Genomic DNA, 21,489 nt, shown 5'->3' on the forward strand with positions numbered 1-21,489 from the left:
ACTGCCTCCGTTACATTATTTCATCATATGGCACGTTTTTACAACATGTTGAAAAATCGCATTTTTTTTCGACATAGTATAGTAAGGCTTTTTTTTGCACCAAAATTCATGATGATTTTTTTTTTCAAAGAGAACCTTATCATAGTGTTTTTCACGGCCTCCTTTACATTATTTCATCATATGGCATGTTTTCACAACATGTTGAAAAATGACTTGTTTTTTCTAAAGTCTGCTCTCCAGAACTTCCTAAAAACTCTCAAAGTCTCTTCTGCTGCAGGTTGCTTTGTAGAACTGTTGCAGAAAACCTCACTAAACCACATGGAGGGGCCTCAAAATAGTCGTCCAAATGAAACCGTACAAAAACCAAACTAGCACAACCCAAACGCTAAAGTCTCCTACAGCCTACCAGAGAACCTCTGAGAACAGAGAATCAGGACAGGAACTCTTACCTTCTGGACAACCAACGTTGGTTCACAAACAAGAATACAGAATGTGTCTGACCAAAAACCTCTGAAGACTCACTACAGCCAAGATAAAGACACAACTCAGCTGCACCAAATCCACTAATCACTGCACACATTAGCACCATGTGCTAACTGTGGCTAAAGACCACATTTACCAAGACAACTATCCAGTACAAAGCCCTAAAACACACCAAGAAACACATTAAAGACGATTTTACTGCTGGAAGCTGCAAGCCAACGCCTAAAGAACAAACTAAAGCAAAGGAGCCAAACCCGGTTCAGTGGTGAAGGAAGCAGAGGAAATGTTTGTCTGCAGCTAAATAAAGCAGGAAGACACTGAGCTGCTCAGGTGTTCCTGATAACACCAAGCAGCCACCTGGACAGCCAATAGGAACACAGCCACCTGGACAGCCAATAGGAACACAGCTTACTGGAAGTCCAGAGGGCTGGGTTAGTGAAGGAAATTTAGTTTAAAGTTGAAGCAGAAAGTTAACAAAGAAAGTTGAAAACCACCTTCTGATCCCTGAAATCTCTGAGTTTTCACACAAAGAACACCTGAACATGTCAAACTGGTTCCATAGTAGAACCATCATTGTAAAAACGTCATAGTATGGTGTGTTGCTCAAAAAACATTAGGACCCAGCTGTCAGGGGACAAACATGTAAGAAACATGAGAACAGAGAGAACCCAACCAGTAGGTCACAGTTTATCATCCCCCAGTCATCTCCTGAAGTCCATATGGTGAGAGACATCAGTATCTGGTTGTTCATTTACCAGAGGATGCTTATAATCATGCTGATGTGGTCTGTACTCTACAGTATTTTAGTGACTCAAGAAATGCCTAAGTTGTTTTCTTTAAATGCTTTTTAGTTTTTAATAAACATTTAAGAGCCTATATGTAATCAATAAGTGGCCTTTGCTTATCTTAAGAAAAACTCACTCAGAACTCTGATATGTTAACAGTACTAAATAAATCAATAAATACATGCATACACACATAAATAAGTTAATACATTAACTGTGTTAAGATAAGATTTAGATTTTAAAAAAAGTTGTTTATGTTTTTGCAGAATCCAGTATTGCTCACTGGTTGGTCATTACATTTTATTAGTTTGATTTCACTGTTTAAAATGATGCCACCTCTTTTCAGACAGAACCTGTGATAATAAAACAATACAAAATTTTTAGTTCCGTGTTAATGAAGCACTTAAAGCTTTAAGTATGGCTAAATGCTTTTTTCAAAATTAAATATATCACTCCTTAGGTGGTAGTGGCCCCAAGTTCAGTAAAGTTGGAAAGATATTCACAGATTCGGACTTCCAGCATCAATAACTCATTAGATATAGGTTGTCAAAACATAAACGGTGCCTCTTTCCCATTGTTGCAAGGCAGACAATGTGCTACAAGCCCAGTTTTATCAAAAGTAGCTGTCTTTCAAGCTACAGGAATAACATTGGTGTCTATGGAGTGAACAGGGTCCGTCTGCAATTTGCAAAACCGCTGCAACAGTAAAGAGAGACAAATATTCAATAACTTCACTCTTATACATTGTAGTGTCACTAAAATCACTGCAGCCTTCAACTGGCTCCTGTTGACAAAGTGTTTTAACAGAAATGTAAATGCTGTAATTTGATTCTTTTAATAAACCATGTAACTTGAATGGATGTGATGCTGGTGTGACCACAGTGCACACGTCTGATGTTGCTCACAGTGGTCCAAGGGACGCTCAGGGAGTTTGTGTGTTTGCTCAGACTCAGGAAAAATTAGAGGGAACATTGCTGACAGTCATGTGTAAACAACTGAAAAACAACCGTAAATTGCGCTTGTAGTACACTAATGTCATAGTACTTGAAAAACCTAGAAAAAAAACCTCAACGTTGGAACAAGAAGTCAGAAATTCTGCTCAAATTTTGACTGTTGAATTCATACATGCACTAACATGATGTACAAAAGTAAACATTTGGTTGCTGGTAAAAATTAAAAAAAAAAGATTAATGGTGCAAATTCTCATATTCCATATCAGTTTTTTTTTTGCTAACATTTAATTTGTAGCATGGTATTATTAGGTTATAATGTTCCAGGACAAGTAAATGCAACCATACTGTGCTCTGTTGGTCAGATTTCCAGCAATATAATAGATATGTGTAGGAATTCAAAAGTTCTATGTTTGAAATAAAGTAGTGCCAAAGAAGAGGGCTATCTGAAAATAAAGAGAGAAGTGAAAATATTCCAAATATGGTGTCCACTTTAACTGACATTGATCTTACTTGGCTAAAATGTTTTGCAGTTGACCCAGTGTCACTGATTAGCTTCCGTCCCAACTGTCCTTTCTGCTTCTTGAAATCTGGATAAGTCCTTCATAAAACCCCATTTCAAAGAAACCAAACTAACCCCTTAAATTTAACTAAATTTGCCAACCAGCACTTAAAGATCACTCACTGAAATACTTTGAAATTCAAAATTTCAACTTTGGAGTGATATAGGAGGATGTAAGACTTATTTTTTACTTTCTTGACATTTATCACTATTTTTAATTTTCATGTTGAAATTCAAGGTCAATGAGGTTACCATATATGGTTCCTTGCCCACTAGTGGTAAAAAATAAACATTCCAAGAAATGTATATATCATCACTTAGCACAACTACTCATCCGCAAAATGTGAAAGAGGACCGAGCGTCAAGTCCATCTTTTTCCAACTTCGGAGAAAAGACAGAGTTTGATACATTCCAGGCCTCTGCCGATTGGTCAAATGCCACTATGTAGTGTGCTGTAACATAGAGTGATCTTCGCTGATTGGCTGGGTGAAAACCACATGCTTCTTGACTTCACTGAGAGGTGGGAGCAACTCCGTTTTTACAGTGCGGAAGCTACCAAATATGATCACTTGCGCTATTAAGGGTTAAGCTCATTTATCAACATGTTGTGTCTTGCTGGTTTAATCCAAACAACTGCAGTGGAAAAACAGAATTATGTGTCAGACTATTTCTTGGTCTGGAAGTTTTTTTTATTACCATGAGGTTTAAGAGGAATTCCAGAGAAATTGTTACAGCCTGACTCAGCATAAAACCTCAAACACAGTTTTACATTTTGATATTTGTGTCTAGAATAAATAAGACATAACATGAGCTTTAGATGTGCTGGTAGATTCAGTCATGTTTGAACAGGCTAACTATTTGTTTCAGGTAAGCTGAGCTAAGCAGCAGCTTTCTGCTGCGTCACATCAATCTTCTCATTCAGCTCTAAGAACCAACATCCTAAATAATTTCTTGTTTTCATAAGATAATCACCCAAAGCAAATGGTCTGCAGCTAAGTGCAGATTTACTCATGAAAGCTACAAAACACAGCATGTTATCTTTTAAAAACACTTTATTGACGCCAATCATGTTAAGATACATCTGTCAGTAGTGGAAGACCAACTTCATCCTAAAAAACCTAATTCAAAGTTCTCTTGACAACAAATCCCTGATTTAAAAAAAAAAAAAAATAGATCACTTGGATGTTTGAAAAGGGCAGTACCAATACAATCCACTGATCCCTGATCATATAAACTCACCACACAACCTACAAAGTCTCCAAACGCTTTCTCTCACGCTGTCACAAACTGTACAAATTCTTCAGATCAGTGCATTTAGGCCCTACACAAAGTCTATTGCTAAATACGGTTTGATTGCAAAGCAACAGAAAACGTGTGCAGCTCGGATATTGAAGCTTGAACTTAATGCTCGAGTGCAGGATGTGCTCATTTGGATTTAGCGAAGCCCACCCTGTTGTTGTCGCGGTCGAAGACGGTGTAGTACTGGCCGATGAACACGTCTCCCAGAATCCACAGCGGCCCGGCGGGGGCGGGGATGTCCAGACCCATGAAGCCGCTCAGACAAATGGTCTTTCCAGCCTGAGTCTCCTGGAGGATAGAGAGGACCAAGACACAGTCAGAGTGATGTCAACCTCTGATCATTTAAAACAAAACATTCACCTACAGGTACACAATTCAGTGCCAAAAACTGTAAACATGAACAAAAAGCTCAGATTTTCAACTGAGTTTTGAACATGTTGAAGTCAAAAATAGAATAAACCCTTTGAACCCCAACAATTTCTGATCATTTCCCCCCCAATTGTCACATTTTTACTCACTGTGGATTCATTTTTAACTGTAATATAAAGTCCTGCACCTCTATGGAAACAGAACAACCATGACTAGAAGTAGAGAAAACTCAAAAATGTATTTTGTGCAGTATGCTACAGTTATACCATTTCACCATGTCGGATGGATCTTCCAAGCATCTTGCTGACTCGTTGCCCCTCTACACTGTTTTTAAACCCATGCTGCTTTTGTTTTTGTTGATCATGTATGATTTTTTAAATGTTTTAAATCTCCTCTCTGCTCTATGAAAAAACTGCCTGCAATTCATCTCAAAAATCCCTTAACTTCTGTCATGCGACTGTTGGTAGCTGCTGAGAAATCCATGGTTTAGCAGTTGTACCACAGTGCACATCATTTATTTTTAATACAGTAGCTGTTCTGAATGGTACAAGCAATTTTATAAAAAATAACAAATATCACCATTTCAAGCGTAGATTAGCTTCTGTTGATTTTCTTAATGGAACCAGAAGTCAGAATGAGTGTTAAAATCATGGCATTCAATTCAATTGCTTCATTCTACATGCCTCGTTTAAAAATAAATGTTTTGCATTAGATCCTGTAAAAGAAACAAACTAAATTCTGTGCCTGTCTGTGCAACTAAGGTGATCATGAGGCAAAAATTCACTGATTTTTCTACTGAACTACAGGCTGTATTCACACAGAACACATAAAATAAAAGCATATTGGATCAATAAAATAAATGCAGCTTGGTTATAAACGATTTGTCTGTTAGAAGATACATTCAGCATAGTCAAACATCTTTTCAGAGTCGAGTGAAAAACAGCTTGTTTGTAGAAATGTAAATATGAAGAGTCAAATACACTACAGCATGGTGGGTCCCCATTTTCCATAGTGTTAGTAAAACATGTGGGCACTTTAAAAAAAGTTTAACATGTTGATTCAGTTTTGGGTTTTTTATGTGCAAATGACAAATCAAATTAATATTTTCAATTTAGAGTGACATAACTTTGCTACACTCCATAGGAGGAGCAGGGCTTAAAAAAATGCCCAAAACCTGCTTGAAGTTCAGACAATTCAAATGATGATCCTTAAATAAAAGTGAGAATCCAACAGTAGGAACGAGGAAAACAAACTGTAATCCTTCCTCAGACGACAAACCAGCCTCCTCCTGGCTTTACTAAATGAAACAAAGCTGCACTTGTTCTGTTTTTATGACGTAACTCAGAGTCAAAGTGTTGTTTTGTTAGTGCAGGAGGCCACTCAGTGTCGCCCCCTGCTGGATGAAACTACAGCCTCACCTTGAGGACGTACTGGTCTCCTGTCAGACTGTAGCTCTGTCCGCCCACGTTGAAGGTGATGACAGGAAGCGAAGGGATCTTATCACAGTTTATCATGTACTGAAACACGACAGACAAGTTTCAACACACAGTCATTCATTCAGCTCAAGACTAAGTGGAAAATAAAGATGTAAAGCTGCAGCTGTTCTGTGACTCAACGATCAAACTACCTGATTGCAGCATTTTTACTTTAACAAACTTAGTAAAAGTGGTTTTATATCTCAAATTAATGATTGTTTTATTAATTGGTTGGTTATTTTTTATGATTAATCATTTGATAAATCAGAAAATTGTCAAAGGAGGTGACATTTAAAAATATCCATCAGTACAAAAATGTTCAGTTTACAGGAGTTTCAGATAAAAAAAAAAAAATTTTTAAAGAGCCTTGAACGAGGAGATGTTTTGCATTTTATCTTTTTTTTTTTTAAAAAAAAGAAAACATTATTTGATGATTATATCATCATTAAAATTGTTGCTGTTTAATTAAATGATCAACAGAATTTCAATTAAGGTGACTGGTTAATGATATTTAATGTAAATATCAGGTAAACTTGGCCTAACCTCGTTAAGAAGTTTGCACTAATGGATTTCTATTGAGCCTGTTCTGATTTTGTAGTTGCTGGGGCAAAAAAACATAAATCACCATATGATGGAATTAATTCATGCTCTTTGTTCTGCATTCACATTTCAGTACACAGTTCATTTGTTCAATCCACAATCAACTAGAAACTCACAAGTGGAAAATTAAGGCTCTTGTTTTCTGACTCACTTGATTCATTTCCTCAGTGAGCGTAAAAAAAATGAGGCAGATTGAAAGCCGACGCCTGCTCACAACATGCAGAACAACGATTAAACTAGCAGCTTGCAGCGTTAGTTTGGCTGTAGGCCTGAAACTAATAATGGTTTATAGTCATCTGCCGATTTTTTTTTTCTTCATTTTTACGGTTGATCAGTTGATCAGTCAGAAAACTGTCAAAAACTTCCGTCACAACATCTTTGAGCTCAGGGTGATATTTACAGGAGCATTTAAGCCCAAGAAAACAAAGAAAATCTCATTTTAAAGAACCTTGCAGCAGCAGATGCTTTGTATTTTGTTTTTTAAAAAAATGACAGATTATTTGATTATTACATTTATTTGATTGCCAATTAATTAATCGATCAGCAGAAAATGTATCTAAATGGTTGGACAATCTTTGATATTTAATGTGAATTTCTGCTATAACTTGGCCAAATGTTTAAAAGGCTGCAAAAGAACATAAATGAACATACAATTGAAATTAATTCTTTGTTCTGCTAAAATGAAAATAAACACCAGCACTGACATGTTTTACCTGTGGAAATAACTCTATAAATTCATGTGTGCTTCTAAAATACAAGGTAAAGTGTGTTTCCTGCTGAGTGTGGTGTGAAGAGCTCCTCTGGTTCGTCTCACCTCTCCCTGGATGAGTGGGAAAGCTCCGATGGCCTTCTGCAGGGCCTTGACCTCGGCTGCTGGTCCGGTGATCAGAGACGTCCCGGTGTCCACGATGGCCTCGCAGCCGCCTTTACACAGACCCAGCTGGCTGCCGACCGCCAGCCTGCAACACAAACAACAACAATTCAACACACAGCAGAGTCTGGGAAAGAATGATTTGGAGCTGCTGCAGATCAGACGAACAGCCCTCCAACTACTGTTCACTGACTGTTGATACATCACTGACCTTCACATGCTGCATCTGCTAGGGATCGGGATAATTTGGCTCATTTGTGTAAATATTTCTGAATTTAATCATAGCGTCAGTGTGTTGAAAGGAGGTTAGAAAACTAACCTAAGTTTCCCTTAAAGCAGCTTTAACAAACCCAAAACCTGCTGGTGGGTTTGAAAGGGAAGTTATCTTGGAAAAATGTTGAAAAGCCAAAAATTCTGCACTCCTCTGCAAAACTGCGACGCCACAACTGACCCAGTCATGTGAAAAAGACTCAGAGTCTTCTGCTGAACTGCAGACAGTGTGTAACCATAGAGGAGACGAGTATGGAAACAAATAAAAAACGTGAAACTACTAACATTAGTAAAAACTGAACCTTTCTGTGTGTGTATTGTTCCATCGCTCACCCGTCCATGTGGACCTGCCAGTAGGCCTGGCGGCTGATGTTGACGTAGTGGAAGTCGCCGCTGTAATATTTGGGGTCGGTTCCTCCCAGCAGCAGCTCACCGCCAGGCTCAGTGTCGGGGTTCCTGAAGAGACGAAACGCAAACGTCACGGTTTGTTTGTTACCCTCAAAGTGCTGAAAAAACTAGATATTTGAATAATTTCTTAGACTAAATACCATCCCAGAGCCAGTTTCTCATACAAATAAAACTTAATCAGAAAAACAAATTAAATCAGTGGTCATCATGATTAAACAATATTACTGGTTTTTTAAACACCACATTGAAATCGATTTAATCATCACCCCAGCTCTGGCTAACAGTTCAATAAAGAGTTAAATTAAGGGCCTGAATAGGAGCCTGGTAAATCTTTAAGTGGTGTCTAGAGTTCACACTGGTGGACTTTACTTTTAGCTATGATGTTGCCAACTCAGCTTACATTTCTCCTCTTAAGGCATTTTGTGGTTGAACTAAATTCCATGTTGTCGAACTGTAACAGCTGCAGATACACAGCTTAACAATAAATGAAGTTGGTTCATTTGGGTTTGACGATTTATTATTTATTCAGCACTTTTTAGACTATTACCAGAGATATTTAAAGTTAAAAATACATTAAGAATAATCATTATATACAGCTTAAAGCTTTGTGATGACAATACTTGAAGACTATGTGAATCAATGACCCAGAACTACAAGTCCTGCTTAAAACCTGGAGCCTACATTACCCACAGTGCAACAGATCTGTTCAGAGCAAGAGATGTTATTGTATGTTCACTAAATAATTAGTGAGAATGTTCCACCTGCACCGTGCGTTTTATCAGTGCTCCTGTTCACATCAACCAACAACACCTGCTGCTGGTCGACATGAAAATAACAGTGTGAAGCTTTTAAAGCAGCACCTGACGCAGCTTTAAACTCAATATGTGACCCATAGATAGCTGCTGCTGCCACTGTTGACTTCATATATACTAATATGGCCACAGAACTTTTTGTGACCTGTTCTTCCCTCGTAGAGACTAAAGCTGAATAAAAAACGAGACCGACTGTCCTGCTTGTACAATCTACATCTCTTCTAAACAAAAAGAAACACTGAAATGTGCAGAGTACCTGGAAATTTCAGTTAGTGGTCCTCCAAAGCAAACCATAGAAGAACCCTGACAACTAGCTCAATGGATTAAAAGGATTATTTGTATTTCTGTGTCTACTGTATCTCTATGGAATGTTCTAACTTCACTCTCCTCCTGCTATGTTGAGATTCAGAAACATCTTAAACATTCATTTTAGAGTCTAACTGAAGTAAATAATTTGCCGAGATCCATCTTCTCCAACATGTTGCTGTAGAGTTCCCCCTCACCTGTTCAGGTAGAAGGAGAAGACGTTCTGCTCCACCTTCTTCTGGTTCATGATGTTGTCAAACACTGGCACCACTCCGTCCACAGAGATGCGAGGGTACGCCATGCCGAGGATCCCATCGAACTTGGCGGCGATGAAGGCCACACCGGGCTGCTTGATGGCTTCACCGAACAGCTGCTTCTCCACCGATAAGCCTGCGATCTGGAAGAGGAAGGACAATTCAAAATAAATATTAAATACTGGTTTCATGTGACTGCTGGGTCATTACATCTCAAACATTCACATTTTACAACATTTTCTGCTCGAACATCTCTGATTTGCTAGAACTTTTTATAGCATAAAGTATGGATATTGACAGTAACATTTGTGAAATTTTAGCTTCACACATCAAATATGAAGTTAAAACACTTCAGAGATCATTTTTCTGCTTTTTTTTTTGTTTAAATTGCCTCATGACTCCCTGTCAGCACGTCATTTCATGCATTGAACTTTGAGGCAATGTGTAGATGATAATATTTCAGGAACTATTTAAGTTAAACTTAATTTTTCTTTGTTATTTCTCATCATGTCATTGATTGAAAAATAAAATTATATCAAAATTTGATCTCCTCAAGATCTATCAAAAACAGAGAGTTAAAGTGCATGTATATTTAGGCATCTTAAAGCATCTTTCCAATAAAAAAATAATTAATTTAATAAGTATAATAGGTAAAGTAACAGTTCAGTCTGTTTCTCCAGCTTACAAAGTAGGGTCCAAAAATGAAAAAAACTCTCCCATATTAAAAAATAAATGAAAATTCTTAAGTTAAATTTGGAGAACTGATTTGAAACTCAAGAACTTGGTTCCGACTTGGATCAGACCATCTACTAATGTTTTTGTGGCACAACTTTTCAAACCTGCTCAATCAGTTATAAAAGTTCAATGATATGCATTTTACATTTAAAAGTATTCCATGAGTTCTAGTTAGTATTATTGTGACCTGCAGCTACACATGGTTTAGAAAACATCACTATTTGACTTCTGTATTATCAATGTATTTGTATTTGCTCACAAACGTTTTTACTGACTGCTTCATTTTTATTCTTTTTCACGTAATCAGAAACTATTGGATCTACTTTTCCAATATTGCAGATTCTGAATTAATGAGAAATAACAGTGAAAATTTCAGGCTTTTATCCTGAGATGAAATTCCAACAGCCTCAAATTTGACCGTGTGAGAAACTGTGTTGAAAGTGGGTCGATTTCAGAAAGTATTTGATATATTAAGCTGAAATTTCACAGATACAATCCTAAATATCAACAGTCTATAATAAAAAAAAGTATCAATGTAATCAGAGTTGGTTGAGCAGAAGCCCCCTGATGATTTCCTGTGATAAAGCTGACAGTCTTACAGTGCACGTGTCCTGGCTGAGGTATCCTGACAAACTTCCACTTCCATACTGGATGGCGAAGGCGGTGCCGTTCTTCACGTACGTGCTGGATTTGCCAGAGTTATATTTGTGGTGCAGCACTGCAGGAAGAAAAACGGAACCAAAGAATGAGTCAGACGCTCTACAAACACTGCAGACGTGAGGTTTCAGAGCCGACGGGTCTCACAGCAGGCGATGTCTAAGATGGAGCAGTGGACCGAGGGAACCCACAGGTTGGAGGAACCGGTGTCGAACACCACGGTGAAGGGCTGAGGAGGAGTTCCTATGCTGATCTCACCATAATACTGGGCCTGGGTGAAAAAACAAACATAAATGAGCTGAGAGAGCACATAATTCTGCAGCTCAGGAAGCAGATTATCATAATCTGAAGTGAAACAGAGCAGATCTAATGATTCAACAACAAGGTTTCATTGTACAGCAGGTAGTTAAAGTGAAACAGTCCGTCCTGCTCTCACAGCTGTCGGTGTCACTAAGTGTTTATGGGATGCAGGTCAAATAGTTACTGAGTCACATCATGAAATCAGCTGCTTCAGTTCAGCAGTAACCACAAGGAGGAAACGGTTACCCCACAGATTCAGGACGTGAAGCAAACTGCACTTTCATGTGATTGAAAGCCGCTCTGCTTAAACGCTTCATTGCTAAATAATGTCAAAGTTTCTGTTGAGTCACTCAGGAATCTTTGTACTTCCTTTTTCTGAGCAATAAGAAGAAGTCAAGTCTCCGAATTACTCTGATTGACTTTCTCTTCTGCTTAGTTTTACTTGTCTTTGAACAGACGTCAGATATTTGTGTTTCCGCAGATTCAAAAGTTAACCTAAAGACGTATGATTTAATCCAACACCTGTTTCACCATCATGGGAAACCATCAGGAGCAAATTAAGCTGCTACTTTATCACATTTATAGCTGCCTGACAGTAATTTCTGATAATATAGGGGCTCAAATGAATAGATCAATGGACTAACCACTTAAAAATTATTCATTCTTTGTAGAGCTGTGAAGATTAGTTGAAAAATCTTCCATTTAAATAAATTAATTCACAATATTCATCCTTTTTTAAAGCAAATATGTGAACCATTTGCTGGTTTTAGGTGCAAAATGTATTTTTTTGTCATATGAAAGTAAAGGACATGTCTGAGTTCTGTACAGAAAAATAAACAGATCAATGGATTAACCAATTAAAAATCAGTCATTCTTTGTGGAGCTCTGTGGATTAGTTGACTAATCTTTTGTCATTTCTCTCATTTTGCAAGCAAATATGTGGAACATTTACTGGTTTCAGCTACAAGTAACATTCAGTAACAATAGTTTAGTTGTAAATTATCCTATTATAGAGTGTTGTGGATGTTTGGTTCAACTTTTAACCAAATGTAACAAAAAAATTACTGATTGCTGAGAGTTAAAGAAAAGAAATTGTTAAAAGTAATGAAAGATGAGTTTTAGGATTATTTAAGGTTCCATGAAGTTAACAGGAGTTTTGACATGATGTTTTTATCAATAAAATCTTACTTAACTTAGAAGTTCATTGAGTTGGAATTAATGTTTTTCTACACTTCTAAAAGACCTAAACATTTCTGTGTTTAATATTCGAACACAAAATGTGAATATTTTTGTCAGTTACAGAGGTCTTTTGATACTTTTGTTTAATGAAACTGAATTCACAGCTGTTGGCAGACACTCCAACATAAGGAGAGTGAATTTAATTGAGTTTGGGGCACTTAAAGCGTTGGAAAATTACATTTTTAACATCTGAAACACACAAACTTTCACTTGAAAAAGACAAATGTTGGAACCTTAACAATTAAAATAGTGTGAACAGCTTAATACAACTGGAGGATTGTATTTATGCAGACAGTCATACTGAGTTTATAATGTAAAATGTATCTTGAAAGATTTGATGCAACTCTAGCAATTAAATTATAATTAAACAATAATATAAAACAAGGAAAATCTCTGTTTCTTGTAGTTTAGTGTACTACACTTAAGCTGAGTTGAACCATTTGGAATATAATCCAATTGAAATTTACAGACAGTGTGAGGCGAGATATTTTTTATAGTCAAGTTTCAGTGCAATAGATTTCAAACATGTGACGGGGCATTATGACGTGAGATATCAAACTTGTGACCGTCACACAAGCCAACAGGACACTTTAAACTGGGTCAGACGTCCTGCAATGTACGAGATGTGGCTGTTAAACAATAAAACTGGGCTTCTGTCAGCCAACCTACAGCGTACAGCCAGCAAAACACAGTCAATACTGATCAATGGATGAGCACAAACAACACCTGAGAGTTTCAAATCTACTCAGAATATTAGAAAAATGGAATTAGTCTCATTCAGCAGCCACACCTTGTATACCCTAAACTGCAGCTGTTGTTATTGAGGCGGTTGGAAGCAGAGTGGTCTAACCCACAAAAGATCCAAACTCAGTTTATATAATTTCTGGAATATTTTATGGTCTAGATTATTGCGGCAAAGCGGTCTAACCCACAACCCAAATATAGTGTTACAGTTAGACCATTCTGGAAAACACTTTGAAAACTTTGAACCCATTTTTCTCAAAAACTACAGAAAGTGTTAGACCACTCTGCCTCCAAACCCTTCATTTGCTAACTGCATTGTCTCAAACTGTGATTTGGAATAAGAGTCATCATTAAGCTTTATTGATAGCTACACCGGGCTTAAACTAATCCAGCAGCCTTCCATTAAATCCTCCTTCAGCGAGGTTCAAGAGTTCAGCTTTTGTTTGGAGGATGTAGTTTTTGCTGCTGTCCAAGGGCAACGTGTTAGAGAAGGGTCTTTCTAATATTTAGCAACCCTTGTTATAGCAAACTGAATGCAAGACATACTAGAAATAACTTGGAAAGTGGGTGTAAAGCCAAACATTACTAGAGATATTATTAGAGATACAAGTGAATGTAGCATCAGCGGAGATTATTTTTAAACCCACAGCAGCTGACGTTAGGATGCAGGTTTAACTGGTGCGAACCTCTGAGGTGGAAATTTAAGAAGTATCAAGAAATATAATGAGCTAGTTTTTGTTTTTAAAAGTAGGATCAGGACATTTAGCAGTGTAAAAGTGACAAACCTTAAATATATCTCTGGTATTTTTGTGTTGAAATTTCTCGTCAATCATTGGCTCAGATACACAGTACTAAAACCAGTCTGTGATAAGAAAGCACTGGGCTGATATACTGGTCAATATCTGGTCATGTAACTCACCAAACGGGGCCAACCGAATGGAAAAACAGTAGCTAGAAAGAAGCTTATCAGACATGTTTATGCTTCTCTTCTGGGTTTACAATCTTTGCACTGTGACTGATGTGATCATTGCAGAAAAAAAGCTGATTACTCAATATGCTCCGTCAACCTGGAACCGAACAAACAAACTGTCAGCTGATGAGGATCAAGAGGCTTACAGCTCAGTGAGTCAGACGCTAAAGGTTCCTCCTCTGTCTTTCTCACATTTTGAATCAGCTTCTCTGAGAACCTACTCTATGTTTGCAGGGGATTTACTGGTCTTGACAGACTCTAGTCTAATTTTCTATGCAGCTTTACAGAAAAAGGTCGAGGCAGCCACAACACAACAGGACCTTTGTTGTGGTTCTCCCCCCGGTGTGGCTTTTAGCTTCTACATGGTGCATTAGGGAAAGTGAAGTTCCCAGGTCAGTGGTTTGAGAGGGATGCTTACGTCAAGGTAGTTCTTCAGGGTTTCTGGAGTGGGAGCGTTGCTGGAGGGGAAGCCAAAGTTGTACTTAAGGGAGTGTTTGTCGGCCAGAAGCTCCTCGGCTGTTCTCCCCGAGTCGGTCAGCTCACGTCTGATGGAACGGAATTTCTTTAAAGGAATTCTGTAAGGGAGCAAACAATAAAATCAGTTAGTCCTGTTTACCTGTAGCCTGATAACACACCTCTGAATACCTGCCCACATCTGTGATTCATACTTATTTCGAGAATCAAATAATAGGAAGTGTTGCACACAATAATCTTCAACAACTCACTTCAGGATGTTTCTGTTCTGAGAGAATTAGTATGTTAGCAGGGCTAACCTTTAAAGGTGGTGTCATTTCTATTTAACATGTTCGGTCACATTACACATTTTAATCAGCTTTTGTGCAGCCAAAACTTGCAACTTTTTAGACATTTCTATTTCACATTTGAGAGTAAACGGCTTAGAGTCGTTTCTTATTGACTGAAGAGCTGCAACTAAGAATTATTTTCATTGAAGATTCACTTGTTGATTATTTTCCTGATTAATAAATTAGTCATTTGGCCTGAAAATAAATGTTATTTTATGCATGTCTTTTGTTCTCTCTACTGTATCAAAACTAGACTCAACTGTGAGTCTGATACCACACCAGGAATTCTGTCAGACATCATGAATTCCAGGCTGATTTTCAGACTGAATGAGATCATTTGTAAATACCAATACAGCCGCGAGCCTTAAAGATAAGATCTGACCAACATTTTACTTCCTTATCTGCTCAACATTTTATTGCACAGCGTTGTAAAATCTGCAACACACATTATGCAGCAACATCAACCATGACCCACTTAGTATGTGATGATACTTGCCAAAAGACAGGTACTTGCAATAGCTTCCATAACACGAAGCAACAGGAGCAAGTCGTTTGACCATTTAATTCAGCACTAATATGAATATTATCTAAAACAAAAAAAAATTTTGGATACCTTTGCCAGTGTTGGATCATATGAGGGAGATTACAAGTGACGTTATTAAAGTCATCTGGTATCGCAAAGCCAGTTCTGCCACTAATGAACAGCCCTGATGTGGTACGACCAGAAAGACAGCAGGGTTTGTATTATGATTTAATTTCATACTTGTTGAGTTTTCTGGCAACAAAAACAGAAAAAAATATGTGCATGAGACCAACCATAGGTGGATAGCAGTGTTGTTCTTCTGTCTCTCAGCCTTAAATGATGTGAAATAAACCACCTGTGGCATCTCTTAACAGTCTTCCATCTATATCTCTTCCTGTGCTACACCTCTTATCAGTTTCCTTTCAACATTTTAAACTTTTTTTTATCTTACAGCTCTTCCAATTTAGAACATCCCTTAACATTGTTTTTTTTTACAGCCTTTGAGCACAACAAGAATCACCTAAGATCGCTTTTCTCCCTGCCCCTTAGCTCTTTAAGTGTAAAACACCATGCAACACTGTTTGTTTCCATACAGCTCGACAACAAAATGTTCTCTCACAGCTCTTCGTGGTCAACGACATCCTGTCAACTCTCTTTTCATAACCCTTTGAGTGCAACAACAGATATGTAGCTCTACTATTCTCTATAAAGGTCCATTATCCACCACGTTACACCTGTACATATCCACCTTATATTCATAATGCACCATCTATGCATTTTAAAGGTGTACATAGTCTCCATTATATTATTTTTAGCCTTTATTACATTGTTGCATCATGTCAATTTTCCCAGTGAGGACTCAAAGTTTCTCTTATCAGATCTTTCTCAGGGCAGACATGCTGACATGACAACCCAGGTATAAAAACATTTGTACGTGCTGTTCCACTTCTCAACCCGCCATGACCTCCTGAGTCACCGTTATCGGTTCCACCTGTGTTTTCCCTGGAAACGCCCCTTGGTGTCTGCTAGCACAGGTGATAGCACGGCCGGCTAACAAGTTTAGCTAGAAGTCACAAGATCAACTCAGACTGACAAAGGCATCACGTGCTGAATGCAGACGTTACAGGCTAACTGTTGCGGCTAACGTCAGCTAGCTGTTAGCTAACAAACGCAGTGACCGTTGAGGGTTTGCTAACAGAGTTGTGTAAGCTGCAAGTTGCTGGTGTAGCTAACAGTCAATTTAGCCGCGCTAACAGAACACATATTAGAATTTAACGTTTTTTTTCCTCACCGGACCAGACCGTCGGTGGTCAGGAGCAGCGCGGCGAACACACACAGGAATCCGCTCCTCATTGTGGCAGCAGGACAAACGCAGAGACTCGACAATGACTGAGCTGTTTGTTCTGCTCGTCGATCAACAGGAGACTTTTATCAGCTGACTGACAGGACGCTCCGTCACGTGAATTTCAAGCTGCCAATGAGTGAGGTCACTTCCTGCCTTTTTGTGCAGGTCAGCGGAAGTAGGAAGTCAAACTTTCCGCTAGCTTGTAGTTTTCGTCGTGAATCAGCAAATAAACTTCCACCTACACAGAATCTACTGTATAAAATCTCTTAAGACAGAGAAATAATTATCACCATCATAATCACAAAGATATCTGATGAATAAATAAATAAATAAATAAATAAATAAATATATGCGCTTCTATTTTTTTATTTGTGATTGTTATATAAGTGTGAAGCCACTCCTGTCTCGATATGTTTTATCCTCTGTGCACAAGATAAGCTGAATAACATTTTCTTATTTTTCATCTTGTAGCCAATTTAGTGTACTTTTCTTACTATTTTGGGGCTAAGGCTACAACTTCACAATACACAGTTTTGCTTTCATGCTACTACACATGCATTTTAATGTTAATAGTTCTGATTTAATTCCACAGAGCGGCTCATCTCTGACAGTGAAATAACCTAAAGATTGCGCATCAATATCGAACTCCTAAATCATAATTTTCTGATGTAAGAGTAAACTAGAGTACTATTCTGACAGTGGAAGTTCACAGGGATGAAGTTTTATCTATTTAATACATTTTTATCTTATCTATTTAATACATTCAAATGCAAGGTATCAGTTTTTTCAGTATTTTTCATCTAATTTTATGGAGTTTTTTTTTGTTGTTTGTTTCGCTGAAATTCTAAGCTGAGATGTGAATAAATAAAACCACCACTAATAAAGGTTGAAGGTGTTTTTGCTGCCTTGTAATGCTGACGACTGAACAGCTAGAGGCTGCCTCGTCCCACAAATCAGAAAACCATCCAGAGTACCTCACTGTAAAACCACATCCGTTTCTTTTTAGAAAACCTGTGAGCTATTTACAGATTGAATATTGGCTCTTTCTGCCTGTTGAACATATTATTTATCAGCCTGTTGGCAGTTAATTATTTTCTGCTGCTCATTTGACAGCTTACAGGAAGACAATTTGATGAAGGAAATGCTCTAAAGCCTAAATGTGACTCAAAATTCAAAACAATAAAGCACACAGACTTAAATTTATCCTTTCATCAACAGTGTGTCCCTTCACTTTATGAAATCTACCTGAAAGAGCTGCAGACGGACTTCTTCTTTCTTAAATCTAATCTGTAAGTGACCAAGATATATTGTAAATAAATGAGTTATTAGCATATGTCAGTAAAGTATCCCAGTTCCAACAAACAAAAAAGCATTTTGTTTCAGAATTTACATTATAGACCCGAGTCCACAGTCATTGTATCACCAAACATTAATTATGAACTATTCTGTCAACTTTTCGGATAAATGATTATTTTTCATCCGACAAGCAAAAAGAGTAAATAATCTGTGGTTTCAGCTTCTCAGATGTGAGCATTTACTGCTTTTCTGTCATATGAGATAGTAAATTATAAACCCGTAGCCCTTTAGACTGTTAATCAGACAAAACAAGGGCTTCTAGAAATGTTTGTAGCATTTTTATGAACAGTTAATGAGAAAATAATGAGGAGATGACTCAATAGTGAAATAGTTGCAGTGCTTTACAGGATATTTCCAGTTTATTTATTTATCGCATTGTATTTCCTATTAAAGAGCTCATATGCATATTTACAAATGTGTAATTGTACTTTGGGGGTCAACTAGAATAATGTTCAAAAACACATTATAAGACACACATTATTTATCTATAATTTTGACCTTTGGAAGTTTACACACCTTTTACATGAAGGAAAAAGCAGCTATGTAACACATTAAAGAAAAAAGAAAGCCCCAAAGAGGAAAGTACTTTTAAGTTTCAGTGGAAACTCTGTGGGTCGTTATAATTCTGCACCATCCGTCTCTATTGTACAGACTCTGGAATAGAAAAAGTTGTAAATAACAGAGTTTAATGACACAAATTTTTAGATGATTCAAGTGATATCAAGGTCTCGGCTCCAACTTGACCTGAATGTCAACACACACCTCTGGAGCTTTGCATAACCCAGTGGCTGCCATCTGGATTGTCTTGAACAAATGTACATACTCGCTGTACATTCAACATACATTAGTTCTGCTCTTAACTTGGTATCTAGAGTGTTTCAAGGTGTTTTGATTAGGGTTCGATCAATCATTCTTTTTAATGCACCACACACACTCACAGCTTGGGGGTAGGTCTGGGACGGCTCGGGGAACTTGGGTCAGGGTAGGCTGCAGAGTAGCCATCCTCTGTGGTCCTCTGGCCCGCCCCCTGGACGCCTCGCCCAGCCTCCCCACTTTTAATGCACCACATGACACTCAGGGTTACACTACCACGGTGCAGGGATAATGTCTCCAGTCTGGGATCAGGAGACATATTAACAGGGAGTAATGGGGAGATTTCACTAATATGGCCTCGCTGGTGGGACCCGGCCCCCTTATGGCTTTGGGGTGGCGGGGGTGGACCATCATCTGTGTTGCTGTGGCTGGGGGGTCCCCGGGACCTGGGGGCTGTGGTCGGGGGGGGGTTCTCCTGCGTGCCCGACGGGTCCGGGCAGGTGCGATGGCTCTTGGTGGGCTGCGGGGGCTGGATTGGCTGTCCTGGTGGGCGCTGTGGCTGTACTGCGGGCTGGTGGCATGTGGTGGCCCTGTCCTGGTGGGTTGTCAGGGCGCATTGCGGGGAGTGGGGGCCCTGGGTGTACTGCGCTCACCTGGGGCCTGGTGCGGGGGGTATGCGGGGTGCCTCCCTGTTGGCGTCGCCGGGCCCCACCACACTGTCCATTTTTACCCTCTGGACTTGCATCGGGTCCCAGCTCCGATTTCCTCTGACCGGCTCCCAGTGGCGGCCTGCTTTGTGCTGGGCTGGTTGCCATCCCTTCGGCGGGCCGCCCGGCCCCTGTGTCTGGCTTCCTGGCTGTGTGGGGCCGTTGGCCCCCTCGGGGGTGGGGTTGGGGTTTGGGTGGCAGGTGGGTCCTCGTGCCCCGGGCCACCTGGGTCGGTCTTGGTGCGCTGGGGGTGTCGGTAGCTGCTCCCTCTTGTTCTCCGGGTTCGCGTCGTTCACGGTGGCCCCGGTGGCTCTCTGGGGGTGCCGCCCTGTGGCTCCTACGGCCCGGGGGGAGGGGTGCCCTGTTGGCTTGGCCCTGCCTTGCTGTGACTGCTGTTCTGGGCTTCGGGGTTCTTCACACTTGCATGTTTGATCAGGTCTCGCCAGCTACTGCCGAGTCCCATTTCAGTGATTGATGGGACCCACCAGAATGTGCTGAGAATCTCTCCAGACTCTCTACCCTAAACTCATTCTCTCCTTCACTAGTATCCTCTTCTGGCCTGTTCTATTCTATTCTATACTATCAAGACATCCACAATTATGGTGCTCAGTACTGTTTGTTTAATTATTTATTTATTGAATCTCTTTTTCTTTTGTGTTGTTTTTTTTTTTTTTTTTTTTCTTTCTGTTTTATTGATGGGCAGTTAGTAGTTGGGCATAACACACCACCTTACAACCTTTAATTGCAATAGCACCGCCTGTTATTTTCTATCCTTTTTCATCCTGTTCATCCTGTTCGTCCTGTCCAGTCTTTGTTTCCCCCACACACCACTGAGGTGTAGCACTGCCCTCCCTGGCTCATCATAGGGAATTCTAATAAAGAATGTCTGCTTAGCTTTCAGGGAGGGCTGGTGATGGTCACACACATGCACTAAATATTAAAATATTTGGCTGCAAGACTAAAATATGCATCAATCTCATACAATGTTGACACCTCTTTTGTGGAGTTAAACAATGAGAACAAATGCAGACCAAAAAAAAAAAAAAAAGGGTTTGATTAATCAGATTTTTTGTTTTGCTTTGCATTTTTAGGACCGATACCAATGCTTATTATTGGTAATCAAAAAAGACAGTCGATATTTAGAACGGTTAAACATTACATGTGACGCTTTAACAGCATGAGATAGCAGAGAACCTGTCATTCATAACGAAGCTTCCTCATTTAAAAGGATGACTATAATTGAAAAAATAGAAACAGGAGTGATTAAATCAGGACACTCTCATCTGTTTATGTGGATCAACTGAGATTAGTTTCTCTCCTGTTGTTTTTCTCTATTTTCTTAATCTTTCCACTGTTCTGTCACTTTTATTTCACTCTAAGGTTCATATCTTCAAGCATTATTACTTATTTTTTCCAGACTGTTTCAGGTTAATCTGTGGCTGCCCTCTAACTTAGCTGCTAGATGTTAGCATAGCCTTTGTGAGAGAAACGAACTCCGTGGTTTGTGGCAACGTCTTCTGTTTCTTGTTCAGTTTTTTCTGCTTGAGACCCATTTCTGAGACCACAGAGTGACGGCAGAGAGAGAGAGGAGGCTGGTCAGACCTGAAGTAGAGCATTTAATTTATCAATAATTGGTCAATAAAAATACAGGTAATTGCAAAAATGCCAAATATTGGCCACGAACCCTAGTTTTGACCACAAAAGCTGTCCTTATAGACTGTTTTCAGGGTAAATAAAGTACCAAGGTGGGTTCCTCTGAGCGACCTAGAAACACTGTGGTGTGGGTTTCAGTTCTGACTGGTTAAGCTTGAAACAGAAAAATAGCATCATTTTTCTGTCCTCTCCGTGTTTTC

At 39.0% G+C, this 21,489-nt stretch overlaps 1 protein-coding gene across 1 annotated transcript; it reads right to left on the bottom strand.

Annotated features, from left to right (window-relative positions):
• Positions 1 to 3,814: 3,814 nt before the first annotated feature.
• On the bottom strand, positions 3,815 to 16,865 carry ctsd (cathepsin D). Its single transcript, XM_023273607.3, has 9 exons — positions 16,707 to 16,865; positions 14,508 to 14,664; positions 10,984 to 11,107; positions 10,779 to 10,897; positions 9,388 to 9,587; positions 7,998 to 8,120; positions 7,338 to 7,482; positions 5,867 to 5,965; positions 3,815 to 4,367 (listed from the first exon to the last, which is right to left on the bottom strand). Exons 1-9 carry the CDS (start codon positions 16,766 to 16,768, stop codon positions 4,206 to 4,208), a joined length of 1,191 nt encoding a protein of 396 aa, XP_023129375.1. The 5' UTR covers positions 16,769 to 16,865; the 3' UTR covers positions 3,815 to 4,205.
• Positions 16,866 to 21,489: the final 4,624 nt, after the last annotated feature.

Source organism: Amphiprion ocellaris, chromosome 1, assembly GCF_022539595.1.
Source record: "Amphiprion ocellaris isolate individual 3 ecotype Okinawa chromosome 1, ASM2253959v1, whole genome shotgun sequence".
Classification (NCBI taxonomy): Eukaryota; Metazoa; Chordata; class Actinopteri; family Pomacentridae; genus Amphiprion; species Amphiprion ocellaris.